This window comes from Syngnathus typhle, linkage group LG5 (assembly GCF_033458585.1).
Source record: "Syngnathus typhle isolate RoL2023-S1 ecotype Sweden linkage group LG5, RoL_Styp_1.0, whole genome shotgun sequence".
Classification (NCBI taxonomy): Eukaryota; Metazoa; Chordata; class Actinopteri; order Syngnathiformes; family Syngnathidae; genus Syngnathus; species Syngnathus typhle.
In genome coordinates this window covers 6,499,745-6,519,766 of record NC_083742.1, presented here as the reverse complement: position 1 = coordinate 6,519,766, position 20,022 = coordinate 6,499,745, and the positions used below count along the sequence as shown (strand labels likewise).

Below are 20,022 nucleotides of genomic sequence, written 5' to 3'. Positions count from 1 at the left end.
CGGTTCAACATTTGTTTTGTTGCTACCTTATTGTAGGAAATGAAACATTTACATAACATAACATAACAGCACCCACTCATGTCATACAGGATAACGGTATTGTTTGGAATTCAGATAGATTCTTTGTAGTCGAGAGTTTTCTGGCTATTACTGAGCCTCCCCTGATGGGTTTTCATCAGCTGAAATGCAAGCTCTTACTTTCTCTCTCTCCTTTGCTTCCTGCACCTGTGCAGGTCAGGCTTGGAAAAAAAAATAAAAAAAATCAGTCACTGTGTGAAGTTCAGCAACAAAGTAAATCACAAATCTTTTCCACTCTGATCTGAATATTACGGAAGTCGTTCAGCTTTAAATGCTTTTTGTGCAATCGGACACACACAAGGTAAAACAAGACAATGCAAGCACAATTTGGAAGTGTGAAAGGAAACTGTAATCTCTTTTTTTTTTTTAAATAGTTGAGGACATTAACACATTTACACCCTGATATTTTGCCACAGAACACATAAAACAACCACAGCCCAGTAAAAACAGTGAAGGCGGGTATACATACAGAGCACATTTCAAAACATTGATAATCATACAGAAGGTAATATTTACATTACAAACAACAACAATGATGGTGTGGTTTCGGCGAAAGCCATCACAGTACTAAGGAAACAGTTACTTTTACTTGCTACATTTCTTTGATGACAACAAGCATGATGGTAACCACGCAATCTCTACTCGGCCAACTTTCACATTTCCTTCTCTTACTAATGTACAGTACATTCTCCTGAAAAGGGATAACAAAAGGCATGGTTTGGTCAGTGAGATCATTTGCAGCTTTAAGGGTATGACAAGGTTTTCAAAAACAATGCTGGAGCGGGAACAGGTTTGGTGCAGGTCCACACCGATTCCTAACAGCGTCCATAACACGTACCCATAACACGTACCTGCACATACACGTATGTGGTACAGTCACATGTACATATAAAATGAACACAGTGTCACAAAAATGACATCCCTTAAAAATGATTACATTGTCCAAATCTCCCAGAATGATTTCAATTGCTTCTGCAAATATGGACCGAGGAAGAATATAAAAGATGTATTTCTAAATGTTGATATAGAAACTATTGATTCTTACTCTTTGATCACAGAATTGTCACCAATCAGTAATTTGGTGTTGCTCACACCATACATTACTGTAATTATTCACTGCAATACATATAAAGTATTTTTATTTCAGATATCAAGATTACTTCTCTTTACAACACACAAGCCACATTACACATTCAAAGTAGCTTCAGTTAAAGAAGGTAACACCAGCGAGGTATGATTTTGTACAACTCAAGCGATTTCACAAAGTGACAGACTCATATCTCTAACTTGTATTAGTGCATTAACTATACAATTATTTTCCCTTTTTGTTTTTACAAGTTATGTTATGTTGTTGAAATCTCAAAAATCCTTCAGTGCCTTGAAAATGTATTTGCCCGCTGCCTTGATTCTTATTTTTGCAGGTTTCACCCTGCCAATAAAATATTACACAAACACACTGATCCAGTGGAGCGTACACACAACCTGGAGGATTCACCCAAGTCACCGTGTGCGTGAGTGGACATATCTTCCTGTGCTCTCTGCCTTCTAGTCTGTAATTAGCATGATTGGATGGCGAGAGATGGATAGAACCACAGGAAGATATGACGCTGATGAGACCATACACCCTGCTGGGTAGCCTGCCTGGCGCCTCTCCATAATAAACAACAACCTTTAGTCTGCAGTGTGAATTGGAGAGAGACAACCTACCGCAGGCTTATTTAGGCAGCGCTCCTGAACAAAGTTGATTTAACATTCATTTAAGGCCCAGAATCCTCACCTGCATCACTCAACTTGGTCAAATGATAGAATTGTATTCAATCGTGTTTGGCTTTTTAGACACAACAAATAACACTACAATCGACAGAATTACAGTATATCAAATTGGGCTGAATGCGCCCTTAAAATTTTATTTGGGTGTGTTGCAATTCAAATTTAAAAGTGTACTGATCAAACAAAGAATGAGTGTCAATGATGCTCAATTTAGAGCCGAGAAGCCACTTGGTCCCACCATCTGCAAAGGATCAACAAGCAAACAATTCTCATATTTAAGAGCTCATTTAAATGCAACAACACAAGCAGTCAGGGACACTACAAAGCCCAGCTCCAGCTGAGTCCAAACGCTCCGAAAAGGAGGCATCAAGGGCCAGATTGGATTCAGAGTCTAATCAGATAATTCTAATTAGAACAACCCTTACGTTTTTGTTGTCCCACATCCTTCTTCATGGAATTGTCTGTTGGTGACAAGGCTTGCTTGCCAATCCAGTCATGCGAATGATGCCTAAATATTGTTTCTTGGCTTGGTGGACTTCTAGATTGAATAAATTCAATCTAGATTGAATAAATTACTGGCGACAGTCGTGCTTAAACAGGAAAGTTCAAGGGGCACAAAAACACTTCATCCAGTGTGTGAGGACTGTAAAAACTGTAAAAAGAGTAGCATGGTAAATGAAGGAAAATGCAGATTGCTCTTTCAGATACTGTATATCCGCTTAGAAAGAAAAATTTGGGGATAGTCACCGTTTGAGAGAAATTTCTGGAGCAAAATAATATGCACTGGAACACAAGTAAACTCATTTTCTTTTAACTTCTAATGTGAGTCCAACTCTTGAATTTTACACAACTTATTGTTCTTTAACAAGGCAATGCCAATCCAGTGTTTACAGAGCATGATCATCAGAGCGGCAGGAAGAGTCACAGAAAGGCATAGAAGTAGATGCCCTTGGAAATGTATTGGTCCAGTCATGGATTCACAAATAACTTCACGAACGATTTGTCAAAAATCCATTATAAATTTTGCTGCTCAGCTCCTTTTTAAAGTTGGATTGAAACATTGAACATCTATATCATGCACATTTCGACTGTTTCAAGAATGTCAAGCGTTGGGGCCTCTCTGTAAAGGATGTTAGGTAGTGTATTTAATCCTCAAATTTCACCCAAAAGATTTTTTATACGTGGTTTATGTACTGGAAGAAAGGTTACCGTATTTTCCGGACTATAGGGTGCACCTTCAATGAATGGCCAATTTTAAAACTTTGTCCTTATATAAGGCGCACCAGACTTAGGCGCACCATTAATGCATCATGTCAGATTTTTAATCCAAATCAAATTATTCTCCATTTTATCTTTTTTATTTTAGCTTCAGACACAACAAATTACTTTATAATCACAAAATAATGATCCGTGGTCTTTTTGATTCATGATTCATAGTCTTCAGCCGGCCACTTATGATTGATTTCATGACACAATGCTTCGGGACAGTTTAAATTTAGGAATTTGGTCCATATATAAGGCGCACCGGACTATAAGGCACACTGCCAGCTTTTCGGAAAATTTTAGGTTTTTAGGTGCGCCTTATAGTCCGGAAAATACGGTAACTTTGGCTTCAGGTTAACTAGGTGGGTCTTAATGTACACTCACGCCAGGCAATCAACAAAGTGTTTGGTCACACTTGACAACTTAAGTCCATCCAACTTGTATAGCCATTGCAATCTTTCCTTTCGCCAGTTATTAATGAACTGCCACCTTGCATAATGGACAAAACAATAGAGCACAAAAGCAAAGCCCAAGTAAGCTTGCACATGTTCAGTCGAGGACATGTAGATTTGTAGTTGATGGAAATAGCATCTATGGGGTATAAGGTAAAAGTCAAGCTTAGTGTTACTATATTTTTATCTCAGGGTGAGCATTAACTATCATGAAAGCATTTTCAAAGAGACTCAAATTGAAAAAATCCATATTTCAAATTACAATATGTAACATTCCAGAGGTTCCATATCCACCCATGAACGGCGGTAACACAAAATATACGGAAGGATGTAAAAAAAAACATTAACTTTTAAAAAAGAAATTTGCAAGCCTAAAATTGTATGCTATAACAAACAAACAAAAAAACAAATTTACTTTCAAGTGACCCATATTCAATAACACAGTTTTGACTGTACAATGTGCATCGTGCACACCAACGTCACCTTGGGTTACGTTCACACTGCAGGACATGAAGCCAACTTTTGATTTTTTTTTAAATACAATATTATTATGCAGTTGTTCAAGTTACAAAAATAAATGCGACTTCTAACGCGAAACAAATATGTCCGCGAAATGACGTCATTAATGGACAAACAAAACATGTCATATGGTGCAGTATTTATGGAAGTAAATGGCCTTGACTTACCTCCTCTGTTTACATGCTTTGTACCCCACCAGGAATTCCGTTCAGGATTTGAGGAGATTGACAAAGGTGCGAGGCAGGAGGAGCGACAAATACTTTGGCGAATGAGACAAATTATTCCATCTCCCTAGGACCTCACTTTATTGTTGCGCCTAACACATGAATTGTCACAGTGGCTCTATTATAATTATCTTCACAAATGTCAACTTTATACTTTTAAGTGGGATTAAATGGATTTTGAGAAGTCCCACACCCCTTCAACCGCATATTTGGCTTTTGATGATGGTGTAGGATGGAGGAGCGTCACCTAAGTGTGTATTGGATACAAATGCAATATGCAATTTATACATATGGATTCAAAAAAAAAAAAAACCTTAATACACATTGCATGAATAAAAAAATCTGAATTGACCTGCTGTGTGATCGTAACCTTTCAGTGCAGTCACACAATTGGAACGCGCATTGTGTAATAGACACACATAATAAAAGCTTGTCGTCAAAGTGATCTTTCAGGACAGATGGACACTCTACCAGTACAACTTACAACTGACTTATCCAATTCTATTAGCAGAGAGTTGCAGAAACAATTGTGGGCAGAAGAGCTCATTCATTGTGCTACTCACTTAAACATAATGTCTCTGCCAGAAACTTACAGCAAATAAAATGTTTTGACCATATAAACACCATCATCAATACACTTGATACATTACAGTGGATTGGAAAGCAGAGTATGCCGGAATCTTCCAGTTGAAAGATGCTGCCATTAGGTATGTAACACAACAAGGAGTCGTGCTGATTCGCATCTGCTTCTCAGTTTCACATCAGATGACGTTGGAATTTTAAACAACAGCTGAGAATAGATCACGAGATGAACTCGATGGAGCGCGGGGTTAATGAATCTGATGCATTTCAACAGGTGATAGTAGCTGTGTGTGTATGTACGTATTTTTTGGGAAGGTGGGTGTGTTGCCAAACATACGAACAAGCAACAAGTCACAAAACCCAACACGTTGCCTGTTCAGCATTGGTGGATGTGTGCGTAAACCCAGCACTAATCCAATCAGTGAACGTCCACAAATCCTTCTTTGTACAAATCAGCTTTGCTTACCACTGAAAAAATAAGATTTTATCAATGTTCCAGTTCCACTTATGGCAATTAATTAGTATGATGAATTTGCATGACAAATTTATATAGATTGCCATTTCACACAATGGCTACTTTCTTTTCTGTAGTGCATGCGTGAAGCCTATAGGGTCCTAAATGATCCCGGTGGGCGTCTGCAGCACACATTATCGAACTGTCTTTTTCCTGGACTCCAGCAGAGCGAGCTGACTCTCGGTTTCCCTTGTCCTTTTATAATCATGCTTAGCAGCGTGGCGCATCACTCTACATTAGAGCCTCAACTAGAGAAGGACGCATGTGCAAATTTTCACAATAACGTCTACCGAGCGAAGCCAATATCATCATACACTAGATGACACAGAAAAGTGTTCAAAGCAAATACACTAGGACAGCAAAAATCAATAGATTGCACTTTAAGTCTACAACATTAAGTCATTTCTGCACTTGTCTAATACCCCAAGGGTAAAATGATTTTGAACAGGTTGACAACATTGGTGCAGCCACCTTTGATTTTGTTGTTCTTTGTAAACAAACAGAAATAAAAATTCAAATAAGTGTTCAATATGTTAAAAAAAATTCTTGAATTCTTGATTTGTTTTTGATTTTAGTTTTGAACCCAATTTTCCTTGATATTATAATTCAACCATTAAACTACACCCAACATGCTGCAAAAGCGGTGCAGGGTATTTAGATGTGTGTTTGACAGACGGTGTAAATAAAACATTTAAATCTGCTTTCTGTGTGAAATGGAGCTCGCCTCTATAACTACCGTACTTTCCGCACTATAAGGCGCACCTAAAAACCTTTAATTTTCTCAAAAACCGACACTGCGCCTTATAATCCGGTGCGCCTTAAACTATATGGATCAATATTGAGCCACTACAGCAGGCGTGTCCAAATATATGGACAACGTTTAAAAATGGGCCATTCATTGAAGGTGTGCCTTACAATCCGGTGCGCCTTATATATAAACAAAGTTTTGAAATGGGCCATCCATTTAAGGTGCGCCTCATAATCCAGTGCGTTTTATAGTGCGGAAAATACGGTAGTCTGAAATGCACAATTCAAAACAGAAACTCTTGCTTTGTGTTTGTCGATTTTGCTCAAGGCACATTCACAGCCAGGGGAGCCTGTCGATGGTGAAAGCAGCTGTTCCAAGTCAGTGTTTAGCCTGGTAAAACATGAGTCATAACTGTTCATCAAATAATTGGCAGAACATTCAGCAGCAACAGGTGAAAGTCCCTTGACCACAAGACAAGCGCTCATTTTTTACATGAGTGTTCCCAAAATCCTGCTTGGAAAGATATTACCTGTCTTCCACCTGTGATTGACAAGTTTAAAAGGAAAAAAAAAGCACTTTTCAAAAGAATCCAAGTTCATCCAGTTGGCTGCTTAGCAGACAACAATGTGGATTAGCAGCGTGCTGTTCTCATGTTTGAACTCAATGTCAAATTAGACTGGTGGGATTGAGAACGTGTGAACCTTCCATGCAAAATGACAGAGCTGGTGTGACAAGCAGAAGCTGTGAAAAAAAAATGGCAGCCCCACATATGCTTCAGTTTACAGCAGTCATGTGTTCATCATTCCTTTTTAACACTAAACTAAACGGTAACGGCACAAGTCTCACATAGGAAAGTGTTGAGTGAACAAATATTCTCAGATTCTCATTCAGGGTAAAAGGTTTTCGCAGGCCTTGACTCACATTCTTTCCTGGCTATCTAACAAAAAGTGACTTGTGTCTAACGTCTGCTCTTGGAGGTTGCTATATGAGAAGAAATTAGATGCTGTGGTTTTGGAGACGCTCTGGGAAGAACCATTTGATGTAAGGTCCAGCGAACAGCTTTGTGGTTCTGCCCCAATGAGGGTTTCATCAGGCCCATGACCAAGCGTGACTTTGACCTTAGAGCGCTTCATTTCATCGCCCACCTGGACTACAGTAGACACAGTGGTCTCCATTCGGCTTGCCCTGCAAATGCTCGTCTGAGTTTGAAAGTAGCGAGTCGACTTGAGTTCCAGGCCTTCGTAGGAGCTTTGAGGGACACAGGGGCAGCAGCGGAAAGCTTGTTTGAAACCTGCACGGAACCTGTAGGGGAAGCATAGACAACTTAATTTACTTATCCACACATCGCCACAAAAGTAACAGAAGGTACACATTCTTGTTAATGGCTTAAGGATCATAACATTTGTTTTTATTTCCTGTTTCATTTTTTCTTCTACATCCTTTGCAAACTCAGTCATTTAGCTCTCTGGTGATTGCATGACAATTAGTGAAATTGTTTTGTCTTAACATTTTCAAGCAACGAAAGAATAGACCCATCACTGATACAAACGTCAGATTTTATCTGAGAAAAACATTTGCTGTCACGAGGAAAACGTGTAATATAATGAGAAGATAAGTGAATGAAGAGAAAAGGAAAATGTTCATTTGATTTGACTTATTTTGGTATGGACATAGTCACACTTCATCACAATGTTCATTGCATGAACTGAACAAGCACAAAAATGGGAAACCTTGCTTATCGTGTCTCTGCCCAGATTTCAACCAAGGATTTTGTTTACGTGACACATTACTACTATTCACTTTCGTCCACATAAACCCAGAGCAACCGTTCAATTTACATACAATCAACAAGAGGGAAATTTAAAATTTTAATATGTTCATGATTGTATCTGAATATTTCAGATGGAAGATAAAAGAGAAAACCATAACATTTGTTTATAAGGATCTGACCTGGCAGAGACGAAAGGCAATCATTGTTTTATGAAGGATGATTAAATCTCAGTTTGCAACAGTGCTCTCATATATTTCCAGATTATTTCATAGTGAAAACATCCAAATGTGAAATGTAATTTTTCAAACAACACTGATACAGTTAACAGGTGGAAGAAAGACATCATTTAGAGGGTAGATTGAATCTAACATGCACCATCTGTCTTCTTTTGTCAAGCAAGATCCATGTGACAGGCATGCTGATTTTCTGTCATGGTGTGAGATTCAATCACTGAGTGCGAGCAGTTGAGCACGTTGTACTTTTTAGCCTAATTGGGTTTAGTCTGCTCTAAATCTGTTCTGTTGCCTGTAAATTGATAGATAATCTATTCACTCCTCCATCTTCCTCACCGCTTATCTTCTCTCGGGTTGTGGAGCCTATTCCAAGCAGTCTTTGGGAGTAGGCGGGGTACAACCTGAAATGGTTGCAGGGCACGTATAGACAAACAACCACCAGGGACGGGGAGAACAAGCAAACTCCATACAGGAAGCCTGGAATGGAACCCTGCACCTCTGAACTATGAGGCGGACGTGCTAACCAACACACAGATTTTCTGCGTGTACGCTTCATTTGCATGCTCTTACTCCTGTCAATCAGTGGGTAAGAGGGGTCTTTGATGTGGGAGACAGCCCTCCTGTGAGGGGGTAGATGTTCTCCAGAAAGCGCAGTGGAATCTTGCTGATTTTCCCAGCTTTTAGCAGTCGTTCTGGTGTTCCACACAGAGATGCTGCTTCGTAAGACGGATGGTGAATGTTTAAAATCGTGGGGGAACAGTGCTTTGGCAAAAGGAGAGGGGAAAAATGAACACCAACTTGTTGGCAGATGGTTTTAGTGCTCCTGGACAAGTTCCTTCTTGGAAAGGCCAGACAAGGCCTTGCAGAGGCCTTGTTGTCTAGCAGGGGTTGACATTATCAATGCTTTGTGTTCCTGGGTGGACTTTTAGAGGGTGATCTGGTTTTGTTGGCCTCCTTTCTGTGCTCCAGGTGGAGGTCTTGAAGAAGATGTGAAGTCCATCTGGCAGGATGCCTGTGGTGGTGATGATGATGATGATGGTGGTGGTGGTCTTGTAGTTTGCAATGTGTTGCAGACGTTCCCATGGAGTCGCCAGCGGAATCGATGCTGTCCAGTTTCTCTCTGTACTATATATCTTGGCTGATGTAAAGGATTTCCTCAGTTTGTAGTTAGCAGCACTGCACTCTGTCTCATTACCTGATTTAAATGCTAGAAACCATAAATGGAGCATGATACTTTATCCACTGCTTCTGGTTGGGGCACAATGTTATTGACACAAATGCTGATGCGCCCAGTCACATAGCCAGCATAATGGTATGCAGAAAACTATCCTCCAGGGTAGCTGCATCTTTAAACACATTCCAGTCTTTCGCAGCAAAACAGTCCTGCAGGGTTCTTTCAATCTTAATACGGTCCAATGCTTGACCTGCTTAGTAATAGTAACAGGGTTTATTTTTCACGATAGACCATTACTAGTATTTTGGCACATATCAACCACCCCCAGCTAATTTTCTTACCATCCGATGGCGACTAAGCAATTATTTTCCCTCCAATGGCCACCCATAGCATCATCTGATTAGGTACTGTGCAGTAAGCAGGAAAAAGTACATAGGGCTGCATTGGTGCTCTACCCACAAACTTATAAAGTACGAAGGACTAACAATGCCGCGTACTTAGGAGAAGTCAAGCTATCAGCCGCAATCTTAAATTGCCACGTGCTAAGCCCACCTAACTTGAATTGAGTTCTCCACGGCATGGTCACATACATTTTTCTCTATGTGCATACCATTAAACCAACAAATCCGGCAAAAGCGCTTACATGGACATTTAATTGGTAAAAATACAATTTCAAAATTACTTTAATAAGGTATATTCCCGAGTACTACTTAAAGATTTGTTCCTTGTACATTTTGCTAGTATTTTAAATCAAAGCTGTCCACAATATTTTCTAAGATTGAAGCAACCTTGAACATGTTGCTAATTGGAGAATCTGCTTAGTAAAAATATGCTCAGTCGTGTAAACAAAGTCAAGTTTGGGAGTTTGCTTTATCAGCTTGATGCCATTCTTTTTTCTTTTAATGCAAGCAAATATTGGCTCCAAATATCGGTTATCGGTCTTCTTGGCTAGTAATATTCTGAATCGGACCTCAAAAAACATTTCGGTCTACCTTTGACTAAAATAGTCATACCGTCTTTTTCCGTGCATAATGCGCATAATTTAATTGATTTATTGTCCTAAAATCTGGGGTGCGCATTATGCATGGGTACAACAATTTTTGAAGAAAATCTCCCTTGAAAAAAAACTTAAAATCACACCTTTCTTCTTGTTTGTTGTCAATCGCGCATCAGATTCAGCCATCCTGCCCAACACACTTAGTCGGTAAAATTCATAATTGACGACACATCGTTTGATGCGATGGTGCAATCCTTGATGGTGTGTTATTGTCAAATATTGTTTGTTTTTTAATCTCCATCGCAGACCGGATATCATATGGAGGCCGCCATTACAGTACTAGTTTAAAAATCGACACCTAGATGGCGCTAGATATTCAAACTCGGCGGCGGAAATTCGGATTCGATGCACAGAACGGATACGCAAGACACGTCAGCTATATAAAGAGTGAGAGTACAGTTCTCTACCTAAATGCGTATTACAGGTAATATTTTATTTCACAACATTTTGCCTTGTTCCTTTCTTCTCGGCTGTTCACTTCAAACACGCTCCATACGAACACAATGCTCTCGTATCAGACGCTTGCTCGATCATCTGCTCGTTTGTGGTCACAATGTACCCGACACAAATCCGAAACATTTCTTCGCTATCGAGTTTGCTACCGCATGCGCAGTGATACTGAGCGGCAGAATAACATCCGGTTGTTCCCAAAGATGATATTTTTTCTGAAATAATTTTAAGTTTACGGACTTATGTAAGAGTCAAAATTTGGGTGCGTATTATACATGGGGACAGGCTTTTTTCCAGCATCGACATGCCATTTTTAGGGTGCGTATTATGCACGGGGGCGCATTATGCACGGAAAAAGACCGTAATTTATGTTTGGATGAGTCGTCTGCAATGACGCCATTGAAAAAAAACCCCCACTGCAGTAAATTAAACTATCTGTAGAAACGTTTGGGACAACCTTGAAGCACTATAAAGCCTCTTTTCTATTGCACCGGTTCTACCATGAAACAGCCTGGCTCCACCCTGTGTAGCTGCAATTCTTTCAAGGCTGGACAGTCCCAGTGGACTTGTTCGTCATAACCTTTTCCAACCTGGTTAGCACGCCTGAACTTTGCTGTCATCTGATTGGTCGACAGATGGAGGCTTTTCTTTAAGCGATGCAGCCAAGAATTCCACTGCACACGCCCATTTCCTTGTTTTAAGCCAATAAAATAGCCTGCTGCCGCAGGAACACGACCACCAGTTACACTGGTATGCGTACCTAATACATACTTGTCTCCAGCATTCGAATCAATTAAAGAATAATGAATATGTATATTTTTTAGCAAATCAATTTAACATAATTTTAAGGAGGTATTCTGTTCATGTTAGTGCGCACCGAACAGACTGATCTTCATTGCTCAATTGTGTTTAGAAATAGAAAGAAATTGTCTCCAGGGTCCAGGTTTGAGCCACATTAATATTACAGAAACAAGTAACAATAACAAAAGGAATATAACACATAATTACAATGTCAATATTACGGTAGCACTGAATATTGACAGCTGTGCAAATCATGTGGAGTCGTCAAACATAAGATATAATAGCAACTTTAAAATGCAGTATTTAGTGACTCAAGTAAGGTGGCATTTTCTTTTTATACCCTAGCACGTCAGCGCAATCAGGACCCTGGACAGTTCTGTCTCGCTGCTCCTACCCCTCGCGACCTGTGACGCACTTTGCTCTCAGCCACACTCCGTAAGAAATCAGCTCATCAACACACCGGCTCATTAACGCTGCTATTTAAACCCTGCACTCCCGTCACTCCTGGTCGGTTCGTCTGGTTTGCTATCTGTCAGATTGGTACCTGTTCTAATTTCCGCTGCCGACCTAACTTGCCCGTTTACCCGACCGTCCCTGAACGTGGCCCGGCCCCACACTCTGCCTGTCTCTGACCACGTCTCCGTTCTACGTCTTGTCTGCCGGTTTGCCGGCTCTGTTTTGTTCTCTGCCAAACTTAATCTGCTGCTCTTTCCAGTTTCCCTCTTCCCTTTTCTTTAAATAAAGAAGGTCGTGTTGCCCTGTCTCATCCGTGACAGAGGATTTTGCCTGGCAGCGATGATAGCTACTATTTTAGGAACTGTAGAATTAAATCCCTCCTACCCTCTCTCAACTTTAACTATTCTAATAGGTAAGAAAACATCAAAAGATGGGACATGATTTGAGTTCACATGCTTACCTGTCGTTTAGGCAGCAGTAGATGATCGGGTTGTACATGGTGGAACTCATGGCCAGCCACATGACGGCCAAATAGACCTGCTGGATAAACGTTTCCTCAAACATATCGGGAAAAAACTGGTGCAGCAGGAAGTAGACATGATAGGGCAGCCAGCAGATAGCAAACGTACAAACCACTACAATCATCATCTTCACCACCTGCAACACAGATGAGGGCTCCAATGTTTCTCCACACCAAAATTCACCTAAAAATTCAATTTTTCACACACGGCCTTTTCAAAGTAGCTTTGAACAGTATTTTGCTCTTCAGCAAATAGTTATCATTTCAAAACTGTGTTGTGTCTGATATTTACATTTGTTTGATAATCTCAATCATTAATATGGAAAACATATGTAAAAAAGTAAGAGAGAAAAAGCCAGATACTTTTTCAGATTTCTGAGCGAGTTTGTGGACGATAATTGTGGAAAGTTTGTGACAGCAGTTGTACGTTGTATTTTGCTTCGACAAATAAATCTTATTTGACATTATTGAGACAAATGCACATGTGCATCAAATACTTAGATTCCTAGTGCAAATATATTCTATACTGCCTGCAAATTCTCATAATCGAATAAGTACAATCAGTTCTGATGTGTCCATTCATTAAATTTGTAAGGTCTTTGGCGATCACAGAGCTACAGGAAGACAACCAAATGTCAACTTTAGTAAATGAGCCATACACAGCAGGACAGACTTCATCAATTATTCATGAACAATGGGATTAGAAATGAATAGTATATTATACGATTTAATGTACTTTGACGCATTGAATAAAGCGATGTCACTTGAACAATGAAGCTTGGCTCGACCAAGGTCCGTCAGTATAGTTTATTGTTGTTCAAAGGCATGGCATGAAATCAAGTCATATCTCTGTTCGAATCTTTATTAGGAACCTGTCAAATAAAATAAAATAAATTGCTGTGGGTGTCTCAGGGGGAGCGTACCTTGCGTTTAGCTGTCAGCTGCTCCTTGTAGCGATCAGAAGAGTCTCCCGGGATTTCACTGGCCCAGAGGGTCAGTCCCACTACTAAATAAGCACAACCCATCACCAACAAAGGAAGGAAGTAGATCAGGATGGCCACACACACATAATACCTATGGAACACAAGCAAGCTTCATTAATCAAGGATCTTTTGAATATCCGTTCATCATCACTGCAGCCCACTACTGAAAACACCTTAACCCTGACATCAAACACTACAATTGTTCGAATCAGCATATTAGTTAACCAGCAGTTTTAAGAGGAGGTTGTCAGAAGGGTGAATTATTAAGATGGGCCTTCAGTGACAGGTAAAATGGACATCGGAAAAACCATTTGGTCACAATGGACATGGTCGAAGGATGCATGTGGGGCTGGAGAAGCTCATCACATCATCGAATCCTAATAGCACCTCTCGTCTGAACTGGAAGTACTGTGCTAATTGATAACCATGTGTACAAAGAAACACAAATATATTCCATGTTTTTATTGAGTGACAATGTTAAGAAATCTTTTCTTGTTTACTTGTTCAGAAATGTATTCATAACGTTGCAAAAACGTATGAGTTGCAAAAACGTATGACTTTATGATGAGTTCATATTACTAAAGTATAATCTCAACCACTCATCCTTCAGACTGCATAAAATGGGTGTACCAGTACCACCATGTTGGAACAGTGACTTTGACCCGCTTATTTGCTCCTCAGCAAGTTCTGCAGAAAAGGTCACAGGCCATTTCCGTAGCTAATAAGTGCAATTATGTTAACGCCTCTGAAACTCCCATTGGCTTTCACTTGGGTGAAAACAACCATGCACGCACACACAGGGAAGGGAAGGAGACAAAATCAAAGAGGAAATCTTTTGAAAAGCCCAAACTTGGAGCTCAGTGGACTTAATCTAAAGTACTGTACAACCCAGCAAAATGAATATGACAACAGCATACAGTAAAAGGCAGTGGCTTTTCATATTCATATTTTATGTTGATGGGATAAATACTGTGTGAAAAAATCAAATCTTTTTTTTAAATGAAATAAGGATGATTTGCAGGCCTTAAATTGTATTCTAGGAAAAGCAACATAATGCTGACATCAAGGAGAAAATGTCTGTCATACTTTGGTCAGTTTCATGCTTTTTTCCCCCCAAAAATCTCATTTCTATTTTTCTATTGGCCAGTTGACACTTTGGGGTGTTATTTTTACACATTATTGACCAATCTAAAGAGTTGAAAATGACTTGCTTTCAATGACAATATAATGTTAATGGTTGAACAAATGTGTCATTTGGGGGTTTCCCGAAAAATGATGATTCTGGAGGACCGCAGCGATAAAATTGTTTTCAGTGTGCTACAAGTCTTTTATTAAGTCTCCGAGGTCATATTTAATACTTGTGATCGTGTCTAGAATTCCAAACAGCATACTTCTTTTGCTCAAAAAAAGTTGATTCAAAAAGGTCACTTCTCTGCCTCACTTTGACTAGCTTGCATTTATTTTTTTTCCCCATTTCAATAATGTCAAAAAAGCTTGTATGGCAAATTTCTTCCCTGTGCTAAAACATCATCAACAACGCCAATTGGTGTCAGCGATGGGTGGGAGGGACTTTGAAACACAAATGTGTCAAAGCAAAATTGACGGTGCCACATGCATCCTTTTCAGATCTCACTTGGTGTATGATGTTGCTGTAATCATCGTAGAAATTCTGAAGATGACTCACTTTAGCAGTTTGGAATATACATTTGGATTTAATGTAGGCTTACAAATTGTTTTCACTTTTGAACAAATAGAGATATTGTTTGCAATTTGTCTTTTTAAAATATTTGAACAGTTTTTACTAGTCTAAGAGTGAGCAACTGAGGTCATCTTTGTCTCAGTCATGATAGTAAGAGCAACAAGAATTCTTGAGGGCAAGGACTGACGATTAAGTCTGACGAAACTTCATCACCCGTCAAACATACCATTTTCATGTGTATGCCAAACTCTCAGCAGCAGTGATGAATTGAAGGAAACCCTTGATGAAAAACATGGACAGTTCCTCCAAAGGAAAAAAACGAAACAGAAAAGCAGATACTGGTGTAATATGCTGGGAAGGTGTGCTGGGGCTACACTAACTAACAACTTGATGCTTTTGACCTTTTGTGCTGAAAACCACTTCACAATTATAAAAAGATAGATTGCTTCAACGAGCAAATAAAACAATATGATGTGGCATCTGATTGAATTTGCCATCTGCCGTCAGACTCCTCAATGACTTCAGGATCATAAAGGCCATGTGGGAACAGATTGAAAGACACGCAACTATCTAGCCAGATCCATTCTAACTGTGCATATCGCCCCAACACGCCTCCAGCAGCTTATCAAGTCGGTGTTCAAAGTCACCAAACGTGAACAACTTCAGCGACAAAGTCAATTTGCAGCTACGGACCCCTGACTGGAAGCCCAACCATAAATTGGGGAACAATTCAAATCGATAGTGATGGAGTCAGCAAAGGTAATGACTGCGCCACAACTGGTTTGAGAAGAATAATCACACTTCTGGCTGATAAGACAAAGGCCTTTGATGAGGGGTGGAACAATCCCTCCTCCATTTCCAGGCATGATTCCTTCAAGTGCCTCCAGATGCAGGCCCAAGCAACCAAATGAATTGTCTGTGAAGAATGCAGAGATATCCCGACACACCGAACCCCAAGATGTTCTTCAGCACCATAAAGGAGGTTTATGCCATCCATGCACTTCCCCACTCCTGCTGGCTCAGTGCTGCTATAGGAGAAGAGCAGCATTAATGCACAATGGAGAGAACCCTTCAGCAACCTGCTCAACAGGCCCTCCATTTCAGGTACTTGCGTGCTCAATTTGATGGCAGGCAGATGGACGGGCCAGCCTGGCACACCCTCACTACCCAGACACGACATCTTTGAGGCGAAGAGATGATTAGATGAGATTGATGCATGCACACGAAAGGCAGCATATCCGGTACACCCAATTTCCTTGCCCCCCACTGTGGTCGTTTGCAAATTAAGAACTGGCCTGACTAGCCATCTCCGCACACACAAACTGTCATCATTGGAATAATTGACAACCAAAAGATTGTTTTAATAACTACTATTAAATATATCACTCCTGTCTTTGTCTTCGATGTAATTTTCATTGGGTTGTTGATTTTATATTTCTTATGTTCAGAATAAAATGTGTTGCAATATGTGGTTTATGTCTTTTAAGAATTGTGTGATCACACCAAAAATCCTGATCATTTTGTTCATGATATTTTCAGGATGACGTTTTTACAGTATTTTATCTTTAAATACAGATACGTATATATTGAACGTTGTAAATTGTGTTCCTAATTCCAAATGCGTTGCGTGTTTACTGTAAGAAATGGACCACAATGATGTAGTTAGACGACTTTATGTTATAGTATATGTATGTAATAGATTTTTTTAAAATTCGTTGTTCACCAAATTATTATAAGTGATGATAGTCCCACAGGTCAAACTGTGTTGAAAAAAAAAAAATCACAAAATCTGTAAGTATCAGAACTGTCATTATTTTGAAGCGAGCTTGGTGTAAGTCTGGCCTTGTACAGAGAGAATAACTGAGTCGTCTCCTTCAGTCGTCATGGCAGAAAAGATGTACTATACTGCCTGACTGCCACTCAAGCTGAATCAATAAAACCTTGCTCACTGCAAACAACAGAGCCACTGAAAAATGACACTAGGTTGGAGCTGCTGGTTTGGCTCTTATCCCAATGTGAACACATCACTTCAAGTGTTTGGCAACAAATGCAAAATGTTTGGAACATGGACAAATGGGCTCGCAGATTAACTTCACGCCGATTTATGTAAATGATGGGTAAATTCAAATGCCTATTTAAACATGTGATTGTATCATTCTGCATACTTAATGAGTGTGTGATCTGGAAGGAGAAGCATTAGCTTAAAAAAAAGGGCAAACGCTATCTGGTGCCAAATTCTATGGAGATGAATCACAGAGAACGAAATGCTCAGCCTATGATTTCATCAATCTGTCTATTTAATGTATGCATGTGCGACTATTGTACACACTTTAGCGTCTTTCTTCAGCATGACACTGATTCATTTTGTTAGGAGTTCTAGTATTTCTTTCGACAAGGTAGAAGTTGAAAGCGAGTATAATGGCTACGGGGACAAAACGGGTCAACCACTTTGGAGTGAGTCAAGACAGCATTTCAACAAGGGACCATTTGGTTATGTGTGCTAAAGTGCACAAACATGCTCAGTAGTCCCTTCAGACTTGTGCATGAGGTCATGCTAAGGGGTCATTCACCACCTAAATAGAAAATAGAAATACTCAAATAACACTGTCACAATAAAGCTAATTTGCTCTCCCAAACCCATTTTGAATCAATTACAATATTTTAGTTACCGTATTTTCCGGACTATAAGGCGCACCTAAAAACCTCAAATGTTCTCAAAAGCCGACAGTGCGCCTTATAGTCAGGTGCGCCTTATATATGGACCAAATGGAGAATGATGGATAGATAGAACTTTACCTTTTAAAGTTTACTGATCTATCTGACTGTTTTGTTTTGTACTTATTAAAGTAAGCTTTACATGTTTATTCTGTGTGTTGTGTGATATTAACATTATTGATATATTATTGTTTTCACCATTTCAAGTTTTTATATAGTGATTGCATTAATGGTGAGCCTTATAGTCCGGTGCGCCTTATATATGGACAAAGTTTTAAAATGGGCCATTCATTGAAGGTTCGCCTTATAGTCCGGTGCGCCTTATAGTCCGGAAAATACGGTACTTACATTCCACTGTCAAAGTATGTGAGGTGTACAAAAACAGTGTCAGTCATGTTTTGATTGTTTCAGTGCTTGAGGTGCCAATTAGACCAAACAACAAAAACATTTTTTTTGAGCTAGCATATTGACATTGTTCAGTGAATTACACTGCATAAAATGAGCAGCACATGCTCTACACAAGTTTGGATTGAACTGGCATCATGGCATAGAGCAGTGGTTGTCAACCAGTGGTCCGCGGCCCTCTAGTGATCCAAGGCAGTATTGCAGGTGGTCCACGAAATTGGAAAATAACACTTTTCAAAATAAAATCAATCCATTATTTTGGATTGATTTATTTTCCAGCTAATTTCGTGAATCAATTACTTCATAGATGACTTTTTAGGCCGCCTTGTGTCATCTCACCAGGCAGTGTATTTTACAGCAGACTGGGTCTTGCTGACCAGGCTGGCAATCATCCCCTCACCCATGACGACTCGTTGGTGTGCTCGACTGCTGTTGGCAAAGAGCGAGCACATGCCGTGACATTGCATTGACGTATCACCTAATATACTACAAATATTTCATATTGAATGGCTCAACTTTGTTGATGATGTGTGTGGATAAAATCTCCCAGGTTGATTATTATGTAAATCACCCCCACTGTTGTGCAATCGTGGAAGGTCTCACTAACAAGCGCATTTTCATAAACAATCGGATAATAAAATTATACGGTTTGAGCAGGCACTCCAGAGAACCAAATATTTGTACACAAGCAATTAAAACGTCATTTACCAAAATATAGTTCTTTGATGAAGGCTAATTGGCAGTGCCATCAGCACAAAGTACTGAGGCAGAGCAGTGCCTGTGAGACTTGGGCTTGTGTTATCAGCTACACAGTTTCAGCAGAAGATTGCATTCTCATTTATCTTCCTTGTGCAACTGAAAACAAAGTGCAACAATCACAATCAATTGAACTTCTGTCATGCAGTTTATTGGCCTAAATATAAATGTTTTTTTGCATCAAAATGCGAGGTTTGGTGTGTTGCCGAGAGTATTTTATTTATGGTTATTTAGTATAGCGGAACCGTTACACGCAGTTAGTTATGTAATGTGTGCCGTCTACTAGTGTTGTGAGACGTCAGAAGTTGAGCGTTGACTTACGTGCTGTATTTCTGCACACACACACACACACCACATACACCCTTCGCAAGCTTCACACAAGAATCACACACACAAGAATCACGTTCACACACCCAAAGACTCACCCATGTACACTAGACACACCTGCTCTCACACCCTTACGACCAAACGCGTGTCTATACCCTTTTGCCAGTTTGCCTGTATGCCCCTATGAACCACCGTGCCTGTTACTTTTGTGCCAATAATTCAGTAAAGCAATCAAAACTGAACCACGTCTTCCCTCCTGTGTTCTGACCGACACCCGGGGGCGAAAAGAGCATAACTATCCGAGCCAACCCCCTATGTAGTCCCCAGGCTCCCCAACAATAGCGGTAGCAGTTTGCATTATTTTATTGCAATGTTTTTCCTTATTCAGATTTGTTTCAAGACTACAGTTACAGTTGGACTTTACTTTGATGGTTTATTCAGTTATTGCAATTTTTTTGTTTTATCAGAGTAGATTGGTTTATTTACATTTCAAAAACCAGAAGCCATTCATTTACACATGTGATT

At 39.7% G+C, this 20,022-nt stretch overlaps 1 protein-coding gene across 1 annotated transcript in view; it reads right to left on the bottom strand.

Annotated features, from left to right (window-relative positions):
• Window positions 1–465: 465 nt before the first annotated feature.
• The window catches only part of tacr1a (tachykinin receptor 1a), a 47,547-nt gene continuing 27,990 nt past the window's right edge, over window positions 466–20,022 (bottom strand). The window contains 3 exon segments of the mRNA XM_061278330.1: window positions 466–7,452; window positions 12,553–12,749; window positions 13,536–13,686. Of these exon segments, the coding sequence (XP_061134314.1) occupies window positions 7,068–7,452; window positions 12,553–12,749; window positions 13,536–13,686 (733 nt within the window). The 3' untranslated portion in view covers window positions 466–7,067.